The sequence below is a fragment of the Oryctolagus cuniculus genome, chromosome 5 (assembly GCF_051225735.1).
Source record: "Oryctolagus cuniculus isolate XC-2025 breed Fujian yellow rabbit chromosome 5, ASM5122573v1, whole genome shotgun sequence".
Taxonomy (NCBI): Eukaryota; Metazoa; Chordata; class Mammalia; order Lagomorpha; family Leporidae; genus Oryctolagus; species Oryctolagus cuniculus.
In genome coordinates this window covers 135,042,406-135,064,982 of record NC_142871.1, presented here as the reverse complement: position 1 = coordinate 135,064,982, position 22,577 = coordinate 135,042,406, and the positions used below count along the sequence as shown (strand labels likewise).

Below are 22,577 nucleotides of genomic sequence, written 5' to 3'. Positions count from 1 at the left end.
CAGGCATCAGTGTGAGATGCCACAGCTGCTGCACCACACGCTGGCTTTCATCGCCTGCCGTTCCCCTTGGGCGAGGAAACCACCAGGACAAGGCGTCCCCTGTGTGTCCCCTGCCTTGTGAGGTCCACTTAGAATTCCGGCTCCCCAACCTGCACGGCACACCGCTCTCATCCGCGGCTCCTAGACCTCATTTCAGACCAGCCCAATCTGGATTCCCGGGCTGAGGCCTCAGAACCAGGCTCTGAAACTCCCCGGGGGATTGCACGGCACGGCGAGGTGGGGGATCCTGCTCCGGGAAGTCCAACGCAGACTGGGAGAGGCAGGCAGTGGCGAGGGAGGGAAGGAGGAAGCGGGAGGCAGGGGGGTGGGCAGGAATTTTTACAGGCAGGCAAACTGAGGCGCAGATGGGAGAGGGGGAGCCCCCTACACGGTGCCACACACCCTGCAGTTCCAGGGCCTCTCCAGGTCTCCCCAGGAGCTCGGCTAGGCCTCCACTCTAGGGCCAGTGAAAGCGGGAGCTGACAGCCCGTCTGCTTCCTTCCCATCCCTCCCGGCCCCAGACGCCACCCCCAGCGACCCCACAGCAAGGAAGCGGAGGGCAGAAGCAACACCAGAGCTCCAGCAGGACTCCACGTGTCCGCTCCAGGGGCCGACAGAGCCTCCGAGCAGGTGTCCAAATACAGACACTGGGATCCAGAAAGGACGCGCTCCCTAAACTCCTGGGGAGACGGCGCTGTGCGGCGGGCGTGAGGACCCCCGGGCAACGCATCCCATCCACGGCCAAGACAGGGACCTGGCTACAAGGAGCCACAGCAGCAGAGGGGCCACTGAGCTTCCCCTAGGGACAGTTGCTTCCCCGTGCAAGCCCCTCTCCCTCCTCCCTCCCCGCTCTAGGCAGGGGCAGCCCGGCCCTCTCCTTCCCCAAACACCCAACCCCTGCACCTCACATGCACACTGTTCTGCCAACACCAGCCTCCCCTGAGCGCCTGCTCAGGGCTTTGCACATAGTCCCTCCTGCCAGGTGAACACTTCACACCCATTTCACAGATAGGTGAGCTGAGCCCCAGGACCACGCATGGCCACAACCCCTGCCTATGCAGCTGTGAAGAGACAAGAGTAGTGGGGGCCGGTGCCGCAGTTCACTAGGCTAATCCTCCGCCTTGCGGTGCCGGCACACCAGGTTCTAGTCCCGGTCGGGGCGCCGGATTCTGTCCCAGTTGCCCCTCTTCCAGGCCAGCTCTCTGCTGTGGCCCGGGAGTGCAGTGGAGGATGGCCCAAGTGCTTGGGCCCTGCACCCCATGGGAGACCAGGAGAAGTACCTGGCTCCTGCCATCGGATCAGCGCGGTGCGCCGGCCGCAGCGTGCCGGCCGCGGCGGCCATTGGAGGGTGAACCAACGGCAAAAGGAAGACCTTTCTCTCTGTCTCTCTCTCTCTCACTGTCTACTCTGCCTGTCAAAAAAAAAAAAAAAAAAAAAAAAAAAAAAGAGTAGTGGGATACAAAGGGCGGGCGTGGGGCCAGACAGACCAGGGTTACGTCTAGGCTCCTCCTCACTCCAGCTGTGTGACTGGGTCGGGGGAGAGTGGCTTTGCTCCTCCGTGCCTCAGCCCGCACTTCTGTGAGGATGGGGGTGGGCGCTGCACAGATGTTTTCATTAGCCCACCTCAGTCGCTCCTCAGCACATGCTGGGCAAGCCCTGTTGTGAGAAATCCCTCAGAACCGCCTAAAATGGGGAAGAAAGCTTAGGTGTCCAGCAGAGAGGACAGAGCCGGCCAGCCTGGGCCACCGAGGCAGCGCCATGGGGGCCCAGCCAGCCCCCCCCCCGGCTGCAGATGCAGGGGCCTCCCTCCCGGTGCCCAGCCCTCCTTGTGCCCCCCCCACAGGCCAAGTGCTGGGTGTCTGGTGCAGGCAGGGCCGGCTGGGTCTCCGTCTCACCCATGCAGTGGCGGGGGTGGGGGGCGGGGGGGGGCTGAGCACCATGGACGCAGAGGGGTGTGGCTCTTCCCAGCAAACCTCCCCTTTGCCCCCCCCCCCGAATGTGAATTTCACATCACTTTCTCCTGTCATGAGACATTTTCTTCTGTTTCAAACCCTTGGAAACACACACACACACACACACAGCCCCAGGGCAGTGCCCATACTGGTCCCTGGCTGCACTTTGCTAACCCCTGGTCTCCAGGGGAAGCCAAAGGCAAACAGGAGAACAAAGACGACCCTGAATTTAGGCGCCATGGGTGTGGAGAAGGAAAGGCGGGAGCTAAGAGGGAGTGGGACGGGGCGGGAGCCTCTGCCTGCAGTGCAGCTCCGGGCGGGACCTGGACAAGGAAGCTGTGCCTTCCCAGAGGGCAGGTAGCCCAGCCACTAAGCCACGCATGGGAAGGACACCCGGGTCGCACATCAGAGAACCTGGGGCTGGCACCTAACTCCAGCTTCCGCTGTTCCCTGCTGGATTGCGCTCCCAGCTCTGGGTTTTAGCCTGGCCCACTCCCAGCTGCTGAAGGCATTTGGCGCGTGAACCAGCACATGGGATATCCGTGTGTGTGTGTGTGTGTGTGTGTGTGCGTGTGTGTCTGCCTCGCAAATAAATAAATAAATAAAAATTTTAATAAAAGTAGAGGGAGAACAATACAGACCGCAGTGACAGCAGGTGCAAAGAGCCTGGGGTTAGAAGACAGCCTGATGTCTTCAAGCTATGTAAAGCCAACAGTATGAGTGGGCTGGGGTGCAGCCAGGGACAAGCGGCCCTGGCCAGGGGAATGAGCACAGGGCCTCTCACACGGGCCAGGAGATTGCATTCTAATCTAAAGCCAGGAGAAACCAGCACAAGGCTTAAGTGAAGGGTAGGCAGGTTTGATTTGGATTTTAGAAGGACTGTTCCAGCTGCTGCGGGAAGGTGTGGCTGGGGGAGACCGCGCGCAGTGCGGGAGAGGAGAGGGGTGATGGGGAGGTGCAGGCGGCTGCGGCCCGGGCAGTCCTGGAAACAGAGCCTGAGGGTTTGCTGAGGCACACAGAGAGGGAGGCCCCCAAGGCTGCAGGTTTGCAGCACGAGCTCAGAAGGGCAGAGCTGTCTTCAGGAGAGACAGGCGGGCGGAGGGCAGGCGGATTCTGTCTGGAGTCCCTCCCAGCTGCCCAGTGCCCATACTAGAAAGACACAAAAGGCACACCCTCCACGGAACAGCTTCTATTAACCAACCCTCCGCGCACCACCCCCGGCTGGAGCTCTGGGCCAGGCGCCGAGGGCCCCGGAAGCAGCCACAGGCCATTCTGGCACTGAGAGCCCCGCACAAGGCAGGCTGGGGGGCTGCCCCTCCCCCCGTCCACTGAGAAAACAAGCGATCGGAACCGCAGCACGCTGAGCACGCAGCCCGTCCGTGGCAGAAGACACAAGAGGCCAGCAGATGGCAGGGCTCTCCAGGATCAGCCTCAAAGGTCACCGTCTGTCACCGCCAGCCCGCTCCAGCCTTTTCCGCATCAGTGCCCAGTGCCGTCGCTCAAGAGGACGGAAGGCCGGGCCACAAGCTGTGCAGTGACATTTCCCGTGGGCTGACTGTGTGCCAGGCACCACGCGACGCCTCTCAACGCCCACGCCTTTGCCCACGGGGTCAGGGCTGTTACCACGCCCATTTTACAACTGAGAAAACTGAGGCAGCTTTCCAACCGATTGGTCCCAGGCTGTCCGGCTCCAGAGCCCGGGGTTCCACCCACGCCACACGGCCTTTCCCGGGTGGGCACTGCCCTGGCCACTCCACACTGAATGCAGAACTCAGGGGAGGGACCGCCGGGGACCCTGGAACAGGAACCAGCCCAGGACTCGGACACCACGCTCTTTCAGGGACCCTAGTCAGCTCCTTCTCCCCACAGCAAGGCTGTTCTCACAATGGATTTTTTAAAAAATAAATAAAAGATTTATTGATTTGAAAGCCAGAATGACAGGATGGGCCGTGCAGTGGGCCATCTCATTCAACACCCATACCCCATACTGGAGTCAGTCTGCTGTTGGTTTTTTTGTTTTTTTTTTTTTGTTTTTTTTTTTTTACAATGCACTTATTTATTTGAAAGGCAGAGAGACAGAGCGAGAGCAGAGAGAGAGAGAGAGAGAGAGAGATCCTCCACCCACTAGTTCACTGGCTGCAACAGCCAGGGCTGGGCCAGGCCAAGGGCAGAGCCAGGAGATTCATCCGGGTCTCCCACATGGGTACAGGGGCCCAAGCACTTGGGCCATCCTCTGCTGCCTTCCCAGGCAAGCTGGAAGGGAGCTGGATCGGAAGCAGAGCAGCCGGGACTCAGAGCAGTGCTGGCATCACAGGCGGTGCCTGAACCTCCTCGGCCACAGCCCAGGCCCCACTGCTTCGCTTCTGCCCAACTCCCTGCTCCTGCACCTGGGAAGCAGCAGATGATTCCTGCCACCCACACGGGAGACGCGGATGGTTTCCAGCTATTGTGGCTATTTGAGGAGGGAACCAACGGCTGGAAGATTCTCTTCTCCCTCTGTCACTCAGCCTTGCTTTTTTTTAATTTAAAATTTTTTTATTTTTTTGTCTTTTTCTTTTTATTTGACAGGTAAGAGTTATAGACAGTGAGAGGGAGAGACAGAGAGAAAGGTCTTCCTTCCATTGGTTCACCCCCCAAATGGCCGCTACGACCAAAACTGCACCGATCTGAAGCCAGGAGCCAGGTGCTTCCTCCTGGTCTCTCATGCAGATGCAGGGCCCAAGCACTTGGGCCATCCTCCACTGCACTCCCAGGCCACAGCAGAGAGCTGGACTGGAAGAGGAGCAACTGGGACTAGAATCGGCGCCCATATGGGATGCCGGCGCTGCAGGCGGAGGATTAACCAAGTGAGCCACAGCGCCAGCCCCAAGCCTTGCTTTTTTTAAAACTTATTTATTTATTTGAAAGGCAGTGACAGAGAGAGAGGAAGAAGGAGAGAGGAGAGAGCTTCCCTCTGCTGGTTCACTCCCCAGATGCCTGCAACAGCATATGCGAAGCCAAGAGCCAAAAAGGCTATCGGGGTCTCTTATACAGACAGCAGGGACCCAAGCACTTGCGCCGTCATCTACTGCCTCCCGTGCACACGAGCAGGAAGCTAGATCAGAAGCAGAATGGCCAGGACTTGAACCAGCACTCCAAACTGCGACGTGGGCAACTGCAGCAGCGGCTTAACCCATTGAGTCACAAACTCTACCCACCATGAGTGGCTTGTTGTCTCGTTCATACTATAGTGTAAATAACTGATATACTGAATGGACACTGAATGGACGTAGCTTGACCGGCTCCAGGACCTGGGCTGGATCCACTACCCCTGGTATTTTTCACACTCACCAGTATTCCTGTCCTGGGAGAATGGCCTACAACGAGGAGGAGGGACAGGGGTGGGAGCTGTAAGACCTGCGGATTCCCAGTGCCAGGGCTGCTGGTCCCCAGAGGAGGTCTGGGTTTGAGTCCCACCAGCAACTCCGCTCCCTCGGAGGTCTCTGGCAGCAGGGGCAGGGCCTGGCTCCAGCCCTGCCCTGGGGGTCGCTCAGGGCCAAGTCTCCACATCTGTAGGATGCGTCGGCCCCTCCAGCTCCGACGCGTCGGAGTATCTCTGTATCCTGGCTCTGACCCCATCACAGTCTGCACGCGCAGCGTCCCCAGATCCACAGCTCCTCCCAGGCTGGGCACCAGAAATCCACCTCTGGGGGGCAGAGGGAAGGCAGCGGGCCCTGTGGGGCTGGGGGCTGGGGCAGCACGGCCCCTCCCTCTCCCTGTCCTCCTGGAAGCTCCTTCCCCAGCCTCCCTAAAGTTGCATCATCTTGCTCTCTAGGCTCCCGCCCAGCCCCTTATTTTAATCACTGGGGGCCTCGTGCAGCCCCCTCGAGCAGTAACCAGCTAAAGCAGCTCTCTGAGCCCCTCCCTCCCCTTCCAGCCCCCTCCAACCACCCCTTCCCCACTCCCCAGTCCTGTGGGGGGCTCCCTATCCCTGTCCGTACCCACTGGGTACACGGCCCCAGGCCCCTCCCCAGTACGGCCCCGCCCATCGTGGTAAGGGTGGGCACTGATGCGTCATCCCCAAACAGCTGTGTCTGGAACCCCAACGCTGCCAGGGGACGCCTCTGAGCTTCTGCACCCTTCGGCTGGCCTGGGCCTCTCCACCTCCTCACCTCTGGGTGGTGGCAGAAGGGACCCTCACCCAGGGCATCGCTCCCAGGGCAAGCTGTTTACCGACTTTCTAGAAGGCCCAGATCAGGAGAGATACCGAATGAGAAAGCGCCACGTGTGGTGTGGCCCTCCTGGAGGCTGGGGGTCTGTGCTCCTTGTCCAGGGCTCGTCCCCTCTTCTGAGATGCCCAGGCTGCCTCCCCTCCTAGGCCTGGGCCCAGTGACTTAGTGAAGACTCAGCGGCCCGAGGACCCCCACCTCCAACTTACTGGTCTCCAGTCCGTAGGGCACAGCCCATGGGGTGGGAGCCCTGGACGGGCCCAGCAATGACTCAGTCCCAAGGGTTTGCTCAAAGCCTCCTGCCTCACACACCTGACACTCTGCACGAGACATTCATTTGTTTTGCTGTTGACAATGTGTTTGCACCCAGATCACCAAGTCAAATCAACACTCCAGGACAAGGCCAGGACTCCGGGACCGCATGGCACAGCAAGGATGTGCAGATGCTGTGCACACAGGAGGCAGCCTGCCCTGTGACCGGAGAGCTCCAGTCCTGTCCTCATCGCCGCTGTCCCCAGCTCCACACAGAACCGTCCGCTCCATGCACCCCTCTCCTGCCCTGGCCTCACATCAGGGCAGTCCCACAAAGGGGCCAGGTGACAGGGATCCGCCACAGCTCTTCCCAGCCTGCAAAGCGCCCAGCAGCCTCTCCCAGTCCACTCCCAATTCAGGAGGCCGAGAAACTGACACCAGGGCAAAGAGGGACCCCAGTGGCTTCCTCTGTGCCCCATGCTCTCCGCTCTCTCTTCCCTCTCTCTCTGTCTCTCTCTCTCTCTCTGTCTCTCTGTGTCTCTCTGTCTCTCTCTCTCTCTCTCTCACACACACACACACACACACACACGCTCACACATGCACACAGAGCAAACCAGGCGAGCACAGAGACAGCGCGAGAGCGAGAGCAAGAGCGAGAGCGCGAGGCGGGCACGTAATTATTGGTAAAATGCTTGTAATGTTTTCTCTCTACCCGGTAGCTTTCAGTTGTTTTAGCAGCTTAGCGAAGCACTTGGCTCCAATTGAATTGCAAATCAGCAGCTCTTGCCCCAGGAAGAGAGGAAGGGAGGCGGCAAGGAGGGGGCAGGGAGGGATTTCAGAAGGAAAGGGAGGAAGGTGTTCGAGAAAGGGCAGAGGGGAGGAAGCGAGACGGGAAGAGGCCTGGTCTCCCGCCAGGCCCGGCTCGCCCAGCCTCGTCTGCAGCCTCTATCCCGAAGTCCCAGCCTCCCCCCAAACAGGAGGGTGCATTCTCTCGCCATAGTCACGGCGGCAAGGCCACGAGGGAATTCCTCAACTACCCGGAAGGAAAAGGCGTTTTCCTAGGGGACTGCAGGTGCTGAAAACGACGGGAGAGCAGGGTCTCACCCTCCCTCCCTGGCATCTCCACCACCCACCTTCCGCTCTGGCATCTCCATCTCGCTCTGTCCGCCGCCCCTCCTCCCTCCGCCCTGGATCCGAGTGTCCCAGCAGAGTACCGAGGAACTCCGACCCGGCCTGGGTTGCCAGCTCAGCACCACGGTCAGCGCCCTCCCACACAACACCCTGAACTGGGGCAGGCCGACTCCACCCTCAACCCTAGGAACAAACGCTCTCCCGTGGGGGCAGGAAGAGGAGAAAGGGGCTGGGCTGTGGCCGGCCACAGGGCACTGACCTTGAACAGGCGAAGGATGTTGGCCACCATGATGGAGACGGAGCTCCCCGAAGCACCGATGACCCCCACCACGCGCTCGGGCTTGGTGATGATGGGCGGGCCGCCACTGCCGCAGCGGACCTCCGTGCCGTCCTTTTCGATGAGCGCCTGCACAAAGGTCAGCGACTGCTCCAGGGCGTGGGTGTCCCTGGAGCAGGTGTCCAGAATGCGGGCGCCCAGCGTGATGTTGGGCAGCAGGTCCGGGTCGTTGTTGATGCGGTCCAGGGCGAACAGCATGGCCTCCAGCCGGTGGATGCCCTTCTCCTTCTTCAGTTCTCCGCAGGCCTTGCCCTCGGAGCCCCGGCCGTGCACAGGGAACAGGCCGCCCAGCGTGATGTCCCCATCTATGCGGATCGAGTTCATGTGCGGGTGGCCCTTGGGCTTCCCCAGGGAGGAGGGCAGCCAGGGGCCGGACAGGCTGAGGAGCAGGCAGAGGGGCAGCCGTGCCCACCACCGGCTCCCGCCTCTCTTCCCAGGCATCTTGGACTCCCTAGAGACCCATGCACAGTGGGCCCCACTCCTAGCCCCGGCAGGTGCCTGGCCACACGGCGGCGGCGGCAGCCCGGGGATGCATGGGCAGGGCCGCTTCAGCGGCCGGAGGGCTGACCCATGCTGAGGCTCTCGCCCACTGCCTCCTCGTTGAGAAGCCCACAGGGTCCCGGCCCACAGACGGCAGCGAGCGGCCGGGGTTGCGGGCAAACGCGGGTCCCGGCCCCCGAGTGCTGCGGGCCTGTGCTTGGCGGCTGACTGCGGGGAGGGAAGGGTGCTCCCAGCTTGGCGTATCTTGGCATCAAGGAGGAAACAGCTCGGCTCCTCTCCTCCTACCAACCTTAGAAGGGACAGAGAAAGAGAGAGAGAGGGAAAGGATATCAAACTGAAGCCCCAAGAAGACATTAGCTATTCTGGTCGCTCGTCAGGAGCCGAGAAGAAGGAGATGCCGGAGGTTATCACCAAAGACTCCATAAATCTCCCGAACTTGGTATCCTCCCGGCTGCGGCTCCACTCCGGTCGAAACGAGAGAGCTTAAGGCAGAAATTAGGTCATGTTTGAAGATGTCCAAGGCCTGTTCCCGCTGCCATCAGCACAGTCCCCAGGAACAGCCTCAGACGGGCCCTGGAGGAAGAGGCGCCTTCCACAGCACAGCCACAGAGTGGGCAGCCACCCCCAGGCCCAACCCACGGGAGAAACAGAGGCCGGGGCAGGGGAGCAGGCTGCCGACCCTCGGCGGGGGGGGGCTCCTGGAGGAGAAACCAGCCCCGGCCGGCCGGGAGGTGCTCCCTGTAAGGCCAGGGAGCAGCTGAGCGCGGGGCCCTCCACCCGCCCCCTGCATCGAGAAGTTTGACGGGGACCCTCTACCTCCCAGCCCAGCTCACAGTCCCCAGGCCAGGGCTCCTGAGTGAGAAGAAAGCCCCCACTGCTCTCCCTCCCCCCACCCTACTTCCTCCCGCTGAGACTGGGGCTCCGGTTACGGGCCAGCCACTGCACATTATTATGATCATCGCCTGATTATTGTTGTTGTGATTAAATATTTATCTGCAAGGGGAGAGGAGCGAACACCAGCTCTTCCTCATTCTCACTGCTAATTTGGGCTAATTTCCCCTGAGGGTTCCCTCCCTCACCCCAGCCTCCCTGCTCAGAGCCAGCATCCTCCCTCCCCTCCACTTAGGAGACCACAGGGAGAAGGGCTGGGAGCTGAGTCAGGGCCTGACTCGGGGGCCCATCCCTGTGGGTTTTCTCAAATGAAGACCTGCAAGCCACTTGTCCAGTTGGTGCCTCAGTTTCCCCAGGCAGCTGGAAGAGGGGCTGGGGTTGGGACGGAGAGGTTTCCCCAAGAAACCTGCACAAAACCACGAAGGCCCAGCAGAGGCCTCGGACCATTCCACCCCCACCAGTCACTCTCCCCACAGAGGCCCCAGCTGCCCAGTTCTGGGCCCAGGGGAGGGGGGATGGGGCAGCTCCTGAGCCGCTCCAGCCTCCCGCCCCACCCCTCACCAAAAGGCTCCTTCCACTTTCACCCCTCAGAGGCCAGAATATGGCTGTTCACCTCCCCAGGCCCGGTCCTGCAGGTGACCCGGGGGGTCCAGGGCGTTACATAAGCCTCCCAAAGGCACAGAGCAGGCAGGCATACCGCATTGGGGACCAAGAGTCAGCACCACCCGTGCAGAGCGAGCCAGGAGGAACCCCGGACGCGCCCCTGCCCTGCAGCCAGGAGCTGGGAGCCAGTGCTCCAGGAAGGCTCACGACCTGTTCCAGGGAGCGGGGTCGCCCCTGCACGGAGATCCCAGGGTCCTGATACCACTGCCCGTGCTAGAGGCACATCTCTGCCAGTCCTCATTTTCTGTGTAACGGGAGAGGCGGAGGAAAATGCAGTCTGGGGGCCATACTGTCCTTGCAGGCATTCGCTGTCCACTGTGGCCGCGCTGGGGCGGTGTGGCCGACCAGCCTGGGTGCAGGCAGGGGTCAGCATGCTATGGAGATGATGAGCACCTCCTGTGTGCTGCCCACCACGCTGCCCCGAAGAGAGCAGCAGCCAGGACCCCGTACCGGAGTGTTTGCTAAGGGCAATCAGGTCCCTGTCTCAGACCTGAGGCACCCCCAGCACTTCCGTGATGGTTAGCTCGGGCCACAGCTTGCACAGGCTGCCCAGGGCCCCCAGCAGGCCGGCCCACCTCACCTCTCCGGCCCTGCCAGTTCCCGGTATCCTGTAAGTTCACGATTGGCTCCCATCAGTTTCTAACAGAGGGATTTTGGGCATCGTGACAAGCCGTGTGCCGAAGCGACAGCAGAGCAGACTCAGGCTGCGAGACGGGTGCACAGCAGCCTCCGACACAGATCCTTTGAGGGGGCTCAACACTGGCTTCTCCTGCAGGCCTGCGCATGGCTGGGCTGAGCAGAGTGCGCGTGCACAAGCTCAGGGTAGGACAGGCCACACGGGAAGAGGGCCTCCGGGAGGAGAACAAGCACCTGCAGCCCCCGGCCTCAGGCCCTGCCCCCAGCTGCTCAGACCCCCACAAGGCCTCACTCCCAGGGCCCCTGACCACAGCCAGGCCCACTCCACCCTGCCCAGCTAGGCCGGCCTTTTCTGAGCCTCTCCAAAGAGCTGGGCAAAGCCGCTTTTAGCCTCCCCTCCTTCCTTTGATCGTGTAACAGGAACAAGAGCAAGTAAAAATACCCCGCGAGTGAAAGGAGCCAGGAGAGCAGAGGCAGGGGTGGGGCGGGGTGGGAGCAGGAGCCGCCCCAGGCTCAGGGCTCCCTTCGGCCCCCCACTCCCACTCCAGCCCTGCCTGCATCTGCCCAGGAAGGGTGAGCTGGGGCCGGTTAGCAGGGGCTCTTCTGCGAGGCCCCTTCCCCAGTCTCCAGGAATCCCCCCCCCCACACACACACACACACATTCCAAAGCAGCCAGGAACAATGACACCCCCTGGGAGTGTGCCAGTACAAGCCCCAGCCAGGTGGGCGCCTCCTCCCTCTCCTCCCTCTCCACCCGCTCCAGCCCCTGCTGGATTCTTTGGCTCCAACAGAGGACAGAGCTAGGCTGGGAGGGAATAGGAGAGCCGAGCGCAGAGGGCAGCAACAGTTCACAGGCCAGCTGGGTGTTCCAGAACATTCTCTGTGAATGGGGACATGAGGGAAGCTGGGGGGACGGTGGCCAGCTACCCCTCCCCGCACAAAGGACGTCCCCACCCAACCCAGCTGCGCGCAGGCCTCCCTGACATGGGAGGGCCTGGGTGAGGCTGCAGGCTTGGGGAGCAGGCGCTCTGTGCCTCCCTAATGCAGTGTGGCGCCTTGCCTCTCGGCCCAGCCAGGAAGAACCACAGGGCACACGCCACCACCAGTCCTACGAACCGCCGTGACTTTCTCAGCCCCCAATTACTTTTCCACCCAAAATGAAGGAAATGGAACAAAACCCACAGGCCAGAATAAAACGCTAATAAATACAGAGGAAACCTGACACTGGCTCCGGCAGCTCCAGGGCCAGTCCAGCGGCAGGGAGGCCTGGGGAGTGGGGGCGCCCAGCAGGCCTGCTCCGGGGGGTTTCGGAGGGCCCCTGCCCTCAGCTCACCACCTCACCCCAGCTCCCTCCACGGCCCCTCGCATTCCTTCCCCCTGCACAGCCCCCACCCCCGGTGCTGCTCAGGCATACGCAGGGGTGGCAGGGGACACTGTCTGCTTTCACTCTCCAAAGCTGCACACACCGGACATCAAAGTCGCCGCTGCCGCCTCCCCAGGACAGGAAAAGAACCTGGTGGGGGAGACCCTCAGCTGGCTGGGCAGACGTGTGCTCTGCACAAGGCGCAGACCAGAAAGCAGGTCATAGGCACAGCCACGGCGCCACGTGGGCCACCACCACTGGGGGGCCAGGCCGTGCTCCTCGGATCCCCGGGCGCCCCAGCACAGCATGGGGAAGACAGTGATAGGGAGGAGAACTCAGGACCCAGGGCCTCCGCTGCTGCGTCTCCAGGACCTGCCTGTCGACAGTCCTGTACCACACACGGATGGTCTAACGGTGGCCGTGGGGCCAGAGCTTGAGACGGGCCACGGAGGACTGACCGGGCTGTCAGGGGGCGTCTCGTTGGCCATGGCCTGCTCTGCACAAGGAGCTCCCAGGCTCTCACCCAGCACCGCCGCATCCTGAGAACGCGGTGGAGGGCACTTGGGGGTCTGGCTCCCCAGCCCCCTGTCCACTGAGCCCCTGCCCTGCTCCAGGGAACACCTCAGACCCCACCTCACAGGCCAGCCCTTCCCTCTTCTGCCACACTGATCCAGAGGTGGCTGGCTCTGTGCAGGCCATGCTCTGGGAGGCACTGGGGGGGGGGGGGGGGACACGTGAGGGAGCAGGGAGCAACAGGGCTGCAGCAGTTCCCTAGCTTAACACCAGTGGGTACTAAGGAGGGGAAACTTGAAACCGATGGCCCCTGCCGGTGAGTGCCTCCCTTCAAGACAGAGCTGAGCTCTCTGCTCCCCCAGGAAGCCTGCCCTGATTACTCCAATTCCTGTTACCACTCCCCCTGCAGCTAACGTCACAGACCCTCCCTCGTGTTAATACTAAGGAGCCTGAGGACATACTAAGGGCCTGTGGGGATCGGACCAGCCTCATCTCTGCATCGCCTATGCCTAGTCCAGGTTCAGAACACAGGACACGTTTAATAAACACCTGGACAAGCAGCCAGCACCATAGCCCGTGGCAGGGCGTCTTCACCTTGCACTGAATTCCGTTGTGAGGCTACGCATGAGCAATTCACCACCATGAGCTCTTGGCTAATCACACACGGGCGGAGCAGCTCCCAACACCTGCCCTGTGGAGCTGACCCTGCAGGGGGAGACGGTGAGCGCCGTGCAGCCCTCAGGGTCAGAGCCTGGGAGAGCAAGCAAGCAACTGGGGAGTGCCCCAGAAGGGCTCTCCTGGGAGAGGGCAGTCAGGCCCTTCTGAGGAGGGGGCATTCAACCAGAGATTAAAAGCAGTGAACACGCGTGTGTCTCTCTTGGAGGGCAGAACACCCCAGGTAGAGAGAATAGCAAGAGCCAAGGCACTTACACACATCTGGTGTTCAAGGGACTGGAAGGCAGTGGGACAGGGGAGAGACATGAGGACATGAGATGGTGCCAAGCACACGACAAGAGGGCCCTGAGGGGTCACAGTGTGGACAGGGCCATCAGGGGGCACCGGAGGACTCTGAGCACACACAGCGACAAGCAGGGACAAGGCCCAGGACAGCCACCTGCGAAGCCCACAGCAGCTCACGTCACTACTCCAGGATTGGAGCACAGCCAAACAAGCTCCTCCCATCGGCCCCTGGTCCCAGCAGTGCAGCCCAGCAGGTGCCCGTGACCTTCCCCCTCGCCCAGACCTGGGGCCCCGCTGCCACGCTCAGCTTGCCCAGGTCTCCGCCCAGCAGCGGGCCCCCACTCCCACATGGTCCCAACCACACCGCCCTCCCTCGCTTTCCAGCCCAAGATCCAAGTGGGCAAGTGCATGCGGCTGATGCTCTTGCGGGCGTCGCTGCTGCTGTTGCCTCCCCTCCTCCCGCCAGAGCTCCCCACCCCAGCTCCAGCACTGCCCTGGAAAGCTGGGGCCGCTGGCTTAGCCAAGGTTGAGACTCCCACCCCCAGGACACAGAGGCCAGGCCCCAAGAGGGGACAATAAGCGACATCAGAGAAACCAAGAATCCAGGTCGAGTCCCCAGGTCTTACTACTATATTTAAACCTCAAAATAGCCCTGTAGCCATGGCCCCAGCGAGAAAACAGGTCCCAGGTCTGGTTTCTGTCTCCCTAAGGAGCAGAAGGAGGGCTGGGAGAAGCAGGCAGAACCCAGACTTCCCAGTCCCGAGGCCGGCAGCCCCAGCCTGGGAGAACAGCAGGCTGAGCTCTCCTGGGACTCCGGTGACCAGAGCCTCGCCAGTGACGGGCAGCCAGTCCCTCCTCCTGGAGGCCCCGGCGGCTTCCCGAGACAGCCGTGGTGGCTCGGCCGCCCAACAGCATGGGCCAGCATGTCCCAGTCACTGCAGATGCTATCTCCCTAATTGAGTGGGGTCCAGATAACGTCATTATGCCCTGCGTTCCCCGACTTATTTAACAGACGTGCGTACACAGATATTTATGCCTCACTGCCGCCCCACAATCGCTCAACAGTGAGCTTCGTAATAAAACACTGCCACAGGGGCCATCGGCCTTAATTGAAGGGGTGATCTCTACCGTCGTGGCGCTCGGTGTTCCAAGGAGCCAAGAGAAATACAGACACGGGAGAAGAGCCTCTCTTGGCCACGGACCAGGAGGCAGGTGGGCAGGGCTGTGGGCTGGGCTATGAGCAGCCCTCATCTTTCCTATACAAGCTCCATTTCTACGCGGCCCTCCCAGGAGCAAGCTAGGGCAAGAAGACAGGTCGGGGGAGAAGGAAGCCGGCGAGGAACAAGTAGCTACTGCCTAGCGGGGGAAAGCAGAGCAGGGCTCAAGGATGGGAAGAGAAGGCTGCAAGGGCCAAAGTCAAGGCAGCCCCTAAATTCATTATTCAGAGTCTCCTGCTAACTAGGGCAGAGGTGACGCTCATGCAAAGAAGCCCTCCCGTTCTTTCCATGAGCCAGCGCCGAGGGGAGGGGCCGGTGCCAGAATGCTGAACCCCCCAGCGCCAGGCCCACGGAGCCCAGGGCCGCTCAGCCCCCCCCCCGGGTCAGCCTCTCCTGCCAGCCTCGGGGAGCAGGGCCAGAGCCCAGATGCCAGCTCCCTGCACGCCTTTCTCCGGGCGGCGGAGGCGGCCGCCACTCTGCAGCAGGGAGATAACCTTCCCCAGGCAGCCGGCCGCCCAGCTGCCCGGGCTGCCGGCGGGGCTGCCCGCTGCAAAGCTGGGGTCCAGGCCGAGCAGAGGAGGACAGCAGGGGTGGGCAGAGATCTTGAGGAGGGCGGTAATTAGGGGCTGCCGGCTCCACACTTGTCTCGGGGAAAGGACTCGACTATTAGCTGTAATTGCAACATTCGGGAGCCGGCTCCCATCTCTTCCTGCTGGCAGCAGGGCTGTGGACACCCAGGAAGCAGGTGTGCAGAGCCCACCCCACCCCACCCCCGGCCCATTCTGGCTGGTGGCACGGGGCTGGCTCCCAGGCCGGCTACCTCAGCTGCCTGCCGTGGTGCTGTGCAAGGCGCTGCCTCCCTGAGACGTCATTGCTGCCGCCAGGATGAAGCCGCCCAGATGCAGGTGGGGGGAGTGGGAGGGAGGAGCAGCCACACTAGGCCAGAGGCGGGAGCACAGCTCCACTCTGCCTGCTCAGGACCTGCTGCCCCCGCCCCTACAACTCGCCCAAGGTGGGGGGGGGCATTCCTCCTGTGCAGCCCTGCCACCTTCCCTCCTGGTCTCCTACTTGCAAACCCATCTGGGCCAGAGAATCCAAGAAGTGACTGAGACCTGGGTCGGGGACAACTTTCTGGGTATTTCTGTCCAGGTGGTGTGAAGGTGTTGGCAGGTGGGCGAAAGCTTAGGCCTGAAGACACAAGTTGAGGGAGAGGTTTCCACAGTGGTGCCCTAACTCACAGGTGCGCGCCCCAGCCAAACAGAAGCTCAAAGCTCCCCCTACCTCTCCAAGGACAAGGCCCTGGCTGAGGACTGGGGAAGCCCTCCAGGAAGTTGGGTGTGTGTGTGTCAGGGTCAGGGGGACAACGGCTTTGCACCCCACTCCCCGCTTGCCTCCAGGTCTGCCCACAGAGCAGATGAGCCCCCTGCCCTAGGGCGCCACACCCAACAGCCTCCAGACTGCTCTGTGGGAACTCTGCACAGACAGGAAGCTCCCCTGCTAGCTACAAAGTCCTAGGCCCAGCATCCCCTGTGGGTAGGGGAGAGGGGGCAGGCAGAGGGCCGTCCCCAGGGGCTGGCCCCCCGGGGCTGTGAGGCCCACGCTGCAGAGCAGCAGGCTGTGGGATAGGGGTGCCGGGCACCCAGGGCCTCCCTGTGAGCCCTCTGCCCGCTCCCAAGGTGGAAGTATGCACCTACCCACGCTCCCTCCCATCACCCCCCCCCTTCCTGCCAGGCGGATAGAGGGGCTGGCAGACACGTGGCTCAACGGGGCAGCCCAGCGAGACAAGCTCGGCTCGGTGGACGTCTGGAAGAACCAGCCTTCTCCCCGCGCCGCGCCGCGGGCAGCGAAGGCGAGGAGATGGGGGAAGGAGGCGCTTCCTCCGAGAGGAGTGAACCGTGAGGGCGGGGGCATCACTCGGGGCCTAGGGGCAGGGGGCGCTCGTCCGTCCGCGCCTCAGGACTCCCTGCGCCGCCGCGGCTGCCCCAGCTCTGCACAAACAGCTTCAGACCGCCCGGTGCGGGGGCGCCCCTCGCCGTTGGAGCCTCCCCCCTCCCGGCCCCGCCTCCGCGCGGGGAGGGGACGCCACCAGCCCGCGAGCGCCGGGGAAGACCGACCCCGCAGCGGGGACCCCCAACCCAGGCGCGCGCGCGCGCGCACACACACACACAAACACTCGGCAGCCCACGCGCCCGATTGCCGCGCGGGGATTCGGGTTCATCACGGTCCCGGGTAGGGACGGCCCCGAGCGTCCGGAGACAGCCTGACCCTCAGGTGCTAGCGCTGCGGGGAGACCCCAGGCCCTGGGACGCCACCCCAAGCCGCCGCGGCTGTAAGGGGAGAGGGGGTCGCTGGCTCCGGCCGGTGGCGAAGGCGGCGCTGGGACGGCACGGGAGCCAGACGCGGTGCCCGGGAAGGGAGCCCAGGCGCGCGAAGCCGGCGCTGCCCTCCCTCGGGGAGAGACGGCGGGAGAAGAGGGGCAGATACTGCCCCGCGCCCCCGCCGGCCCTGCCTTTCCGCAGAGGGGCGCGCTGATGAGAGCCAGCAAGACCCTCCATCCGCTGCTACCCGACATAACCCCTGTCCAGACACTACTTTCCCAAGCCCGAAAGGGGGAAAAAAAAAAGCCGCTTTCCCATTCCCTCCCTCAGGTCTTCTGGAAAAGCAGACGCTACCCCAAGGGGAAGAGCCCCTGGGCCGGGGTCCCGCGCCCTTCGGCCCGAGGGCTCCTCCGGGCGCTACCGGCCGGAGGAGCTCGCCGAAGGACACCTCCCGAGCCCTGGAGTCCCCGCCGCAGCCCGCGTCCCAGGAGGCCGGAGGGCTTGGTCCTCGCTGCCCGTCCCCTTCGGGCCACAACTCACCGCGCGCCGGCGAGGTTTAAGCCGCGGCGAGGGGTCGGCTGCGCGCCCGCCTGCCCCGGGGGCGCAGGGAGGCGGCGGCCGGAGGCTCGGTGCTCGCGGTGCCCAGAGCCCGGGCCGCGGCGGGCGGCGCTGACGCTGCGGACCGAGCAGGGCGCGGAGCCGCCCGGAGTCCCGGACGCAGCAGGGATGAGCTGGCGAGAACGCCAAGCCCGCGGCGTTCGGCGGCTGCTCCGGCGAGAGCGAGCTGGCGAGCGGCGGCAAGCCCTGTCCCTGCTGCCGCGGAGCCCGGCGCCCGAGCCGGAGCGAGAAGGAGCCAGGAGGCTCCGGGGAACTGGGTCCGGCAGCGGGCTCCGGGCTGGGAAGGCAGCGGAGCGGGAGCCGACCAGTGAGCGCTGCCCGCCGGGGTGCGGGCGCCTAGCGGCGCCGCGGCAGCGGCAACAGCGGCAGCAGCAAGGAAAAAAATGAGAGCGAGCGAGAGAGGGAGCGCGAGACGGGGAGAGAGGGGAAGACGGCGAGAGGAGAGGCTGCGGGCGGGGCGGGAGCGCCGCGGAGCGCGAGCGGGCGAGGGGGCCGCAGCCGCTGGCCCCTGCGCCCACAGCCGCTGCCGCACCCGAGGAGGCGCGAGCCCAGCCCCGCAAGTTTGCGCTGCAAGTGCGGGCCGAGCGCGCGGCGCTTCCGCCAGCCTTTTAAAGAGAGAGCACCTGGGAGCCCACCCCTACCCGCACCTCCACCCCCGGAAGGCCCGGCTCCTGCGCGCCCCGCCGCCCCTCCACACGAGGCGGCTCCCCCCACCTCCCCGCGCGCGCCTCCACCACACCCCACTGGCGCCCTCGCCCGGAAGCCCCCCTCCCCGGCGCGTGCCAGCTCACGGACCCCCGACCCCGAGGAAGACTCGGCCGGCCAGGGACACCTCCTCACCCCAGAGAACGAGGGTCATGGACTCCCCCCTACACACACACACACACACACACACACACACACACTGAAAAGTACAGCAAGGCCCAGGCACGCCAGGGGCCGCGCTACTCCCACCCGGTGCGTCACGGGAAAGCCTCCCGCGGGGCTGCTTCTCACACATCGGCGAGCACGTGGTGTGTGCCCCCGTGTGGCATGTTCTTTTGCACACCCCACTGCGACTGGTTCGGGCCTATGATGGTGGGGGGGAGACAGGCCCAGGGAGGTGATTCCACGGCCCCCCTCCACGTGCCTCTCTGAGAGCCAGTGGCTACGGGAACATTCCAGCCACTGCTCCACCAGGGCTAACAGGTGGCCTGGGCTGCGGGCTGCAGGAAGCCTTTGGCCTTCAAGGAGCTGGAGCCCAGCTCTCCCCCCTTGGGGGGGGGGGGCTGCAGGTGCTTTGAGAAAGGTGGCCTTCGAGGCAGGCAGGGGAGGAAGCAGGGAGGGAGCCATACCGCCCTCTTAGGATGGCAAGAGCATCCCTTCCCAGACTGCAGAAGTGACTTCAATTAGAGCTGTAAGTGTGTGACTGTCCTTGTCCCAGGGAGAGCGCAGGACACAGTGCCAGGGAGCTGGGGACAGGGCCGTGGCAGCAGAGCTGTACAGACCCTCCCTGCTGCAGAGCACAGCCCAGGCCTGGGGGCACCCAGCCACTCCCACAGCTCCCACTTCCAGGATGAGGGCTGTGGGGGCAGGGGCATGGCTTCCCCCTGCTTCACCCCTGCTCCCTCCACCTCCCTTCTCCACAGACCTCCCCCGGTGGGAGGTGGGGGGCACCTCCCCTGGCGCTCCAGACTCCACAGAGCCAGCACCAGTCTCGTTCACCATCCTTCACCCGGGGCTGGCACTGTGCCTGGACCATAGTGTGAGCTCAGAGAACGTTTGGTGAATGAGTCGCTGTTGGCAGAGCGCACACGCACTCTGCCGTCCCATGTAATAGCCCCAGGACATGTCTCATTTACACCATCAGGTGGAACCCTCTGACGGAGGGGCCCACATTGTGTTCAGGCACTCATGCACACTGCACATGTGTGTGTGTGAGAGAGAGACAGACCAGCATTGCCCGAGATCCTGCTCCATCCCCAGCCCTGAGAATGAACACACACACACACACACACACACACACACGCCATTGGGACCCCAGCGGGAAGCGTCAGAGAGACAAGAGCGAAGGCCGTGAAAGCCGCTGCCTGTACCCAGCTGCTCTGCCCAGCCGCGTGTGTGGTGGTCCGGGCTCACCGGGACTCAAGGCGTTCCTGGAGGGACTCGGCTTCCCGTGCCTGCCCACCTGAGGGCCGGGTCCCCACCCGCAGATCAAGCGCTGCAGGGCCCGGGCACTGCGCGCAAGAGGCTGCCCAGCGTGGGGAGCCGCAGGCAGGTTCCGATTCAGCGGGCCTGGGTTCTGACCCGAGAGCAAGGGTTATTTTTTCTCCTTCTCTCAGCGGCACCCCCTGGGCGGGTCAGGAGCAAAACACGATGGTAACGCATGCACGACACCTGGTCCTGTATGTGGGAGCCACTGCCGTTTCTAACACAGCATAACCCTCACCACCCTGTGGTTGAATAAGGGAGCCGATGGGTAAATGAATGGATTAGCCAAACTGAAAATAACACGGGCCACGCTGCCCATCCCCTGCCCGGAGCAGCGCCTTCACTCTGGCCATAATTATCCCGCCCCCGCCCCCCACCAGCTGTGTGGCAGAAGGCTGGGCAGGCTATATTTTTCGGGGTTAAAAAAGGAAACACTGTTGGCTGGCAGATGGCTGAGTTTGTGTGGACTCGTCCAGTCTGCAGGTTCCCCGCCTGGGGCCTAGCTCCTCCAGGCAGCCCGCCTGGACCACCCCTGGGGCCTCCAGACTGCCACAGCCCCAGAGTGCTCAGCCATCGGCCCTCACCTGTGGGCCCTGGCCGTCCAGCGGGGGGGTACCTTCTTCTCTCTCTTGGGATTATGGCCGACTACTCGCCCTGGACACACACATGCTTCAAGGAACTCCCATGGGCATCCCCTGCCTTGGGGGAGCTGGGGAGCCCCCACTATGGAAGACCCATGGTCACAAGAGACCCCAAAGAGTCACACACGGAGGGCCCGGGCCTGGGCCACCTGCTCCACAGTCTGCCTTCCAAAGCAACCCCCACTGCTCAGATGGACTGGGAGGGAGTAGACAAGGGCACAGGTCTGGGAGCCAGGAGGCCTGGTCCCTAGGTCTTTTTCTTGGCAGGAGCCAGGTGCTTCTCCTGGTCTCCCATGGGGTGCAGGGCCCAAGCACTTGGGCCATCCTCCACTGCACTCCCGGGCCACAGCAGAGAGCTGGCCTGGAAGAGGGGCAACCGGGACAGAATCTGGCGCCCCGACCAGGACTAGAACCCGGTGTGCCGGCGCCGCAGGCGGAGAATTAGCCTATTGAGCCGCGGTGCCAGCCGGTCCCTAGGTCTTAAGAGCTGTGACCCTGGGGACACCCCCAGCCCCTCTGAGCACTGGGTTCCCCACCAGCAAGGTCAGGACCCTGGGCTGAGGACTCTCTTGGGATCCTCGGGAAATAACAGTCACAGACTGGTGCCTGGACAGCACACCTCCGTGACCCGGAAGTTCTTCCTGAAATCTGACCTAACCCCATCCTGCTGCCCCAGATTCTTCCTTCCTGCCCTACCCCCACCCCCTACCTCCACTGCACATAGTGTTGGGAGTTCATATCCACAAAGCTTCTTCTGCCACTTCCCCATTTCAAAGGAATCCTAATAGGAGCCAGCGATTATCTGGGAAAAATCCTGAAGTTTAGGGTTTGTTGAAATCAGTCACAGCGAGCTGGAAGGGGCAGGGTCTGGGGAGAGGCTGGAAACACCTGCCAATGGCCCTGGGCTGAGCTGACCCAGCCACGGCCTCCACCTCCCGTCTAATGGGTTTCAGTTGTGCTTTTCCCTCTCCGGGGCCATTAGATGGAGATGGCTGGCTGAGGGGGGCGGGGAGGACAGTACCGATCAGGGGACAGTACCAGTTCCCTGGCTGCAGGTCTGCAGGATGAAGAGTTGACCTTCCAGGGAATGCAATGGGCCATGCTCCCCAGAGACCTGGAGACTCCTGAGTCACCTGCACACACTCAGGGCAGCATCGCTGGGGCAGGGGCTTCGGCCCAGGGCCTCTCCCAGCCCCTCCCCCTCCCCCTCCCCCTCTCAGAGATGCGGGTCAAGGGTGTGAGCACTGGGAAATGTCTCCTCCCTAGGGGGGAGCTCCAGGACAGGCCCGGTCAGGGCGACCCCGCTGGAGGCCAGCACACTTATAGGCCCCGCTCTTGCCCTTGGCCAGAGTGGCCCCAGCCTCCTGGAGCTCTGGGCTTGCAGTAGTGCCCCTTTTGGCTAAAGCTGCAGCCCTCCTTGCACCACTCCAGAGCAATCACGTGTTCTGGGAAACACAAATTTGTCTGCAGGTTTTCAGGGAACTCGAAAGCGGACGTGAAAGCGGCTGGAGGCTTCTTTGCTGGGAGCCGCATGTGTCTCTGCAGGAATGGCGAGAGCATGCCTGCCGGCCCGGCCTCCCTGGGCCTTGCACACCCTGTGATAATACACCTCAGCTGCTTTGTCTCGCTAATCCCCAAACCACCTGCTCTAAGGGTCTCTGAGGAGGAAGGGGCTGTGCACCTGTCATCGTCCTGTTTGGACCAAGGGCCCCACAGCACACTCACAGGCTCAGAGACCAGCCCGGCCACAAGGATGGAGCTTCCAAAGTGTGAATCTGGAGTCTGAGTTCTGGCACAGTGGGTAAAGCTGCTGCCTGCAATGCTGACACCCATATGGGCATGGGTTCGAGTCCCAGCTGCTCCACTTCCAATCCAGCTCTCTGCTAATGTCCCTGGGAAAGCAGCAGAGGATGGCCCAAGTGCTAGGGCCCTTGCATCCAGGAGGGAGACCTGGAAGAAGCTTTTGGGTCCTGGCTTCAGCCTGGTCCAGCCCTGGCTGTTGTAGCCATCTGGGGAGTGACCAGTGGATATAAAATCAACCTCTCTCTCTCTCTCTCTCTTTCTTACTCCCTTTCTCTAGCTCTGCCATTCAAATGAATAAAATAAAAATATTTCAAAAACAAAGAGCAGAGCTGTGTTCAGATCAA

The 22,577-nt window shown here is 62.9% G+C and overlaps 1 protein-coding gene across 3 annotated transcripts in view; it reads right to left on the bottom strand.

Annotated features, from left to right (window-relative positions):
• Positions 1–18,193, bottom strand: part of GRM4 (glutamate metabotropic receptor 4) — a 96,513-nt gene extending 78,320 nt beyond the window's left edge. Inside the window, exons 1-2 of one of the 3 annotated variants that reach the window (XM_089333265.1) lie at positions 17,522–18,193; positions 7,842–8,709 (exon numbers count right to left, since the gene is read on the bottom strand). In XM_089333265.1, coding sequence (XP_089189391.1) covers positions 7,842–8,360 — 519 coding nt within the window. In that variant the 5' untranslated portion in view covers positions 8,361–8,709; positions 17,522–18,193. Of the gene's footprint in view, positions 1–7,841; positions 8,710–17,521 lie in introns of those variants that run through there. The other 2 variants (XM_002714597.6, XM_070074684.2) reach the window with 2 other exon arrangements.
• Positions 18,194–22,577: the final 4,384 nt, after the last annotated feature.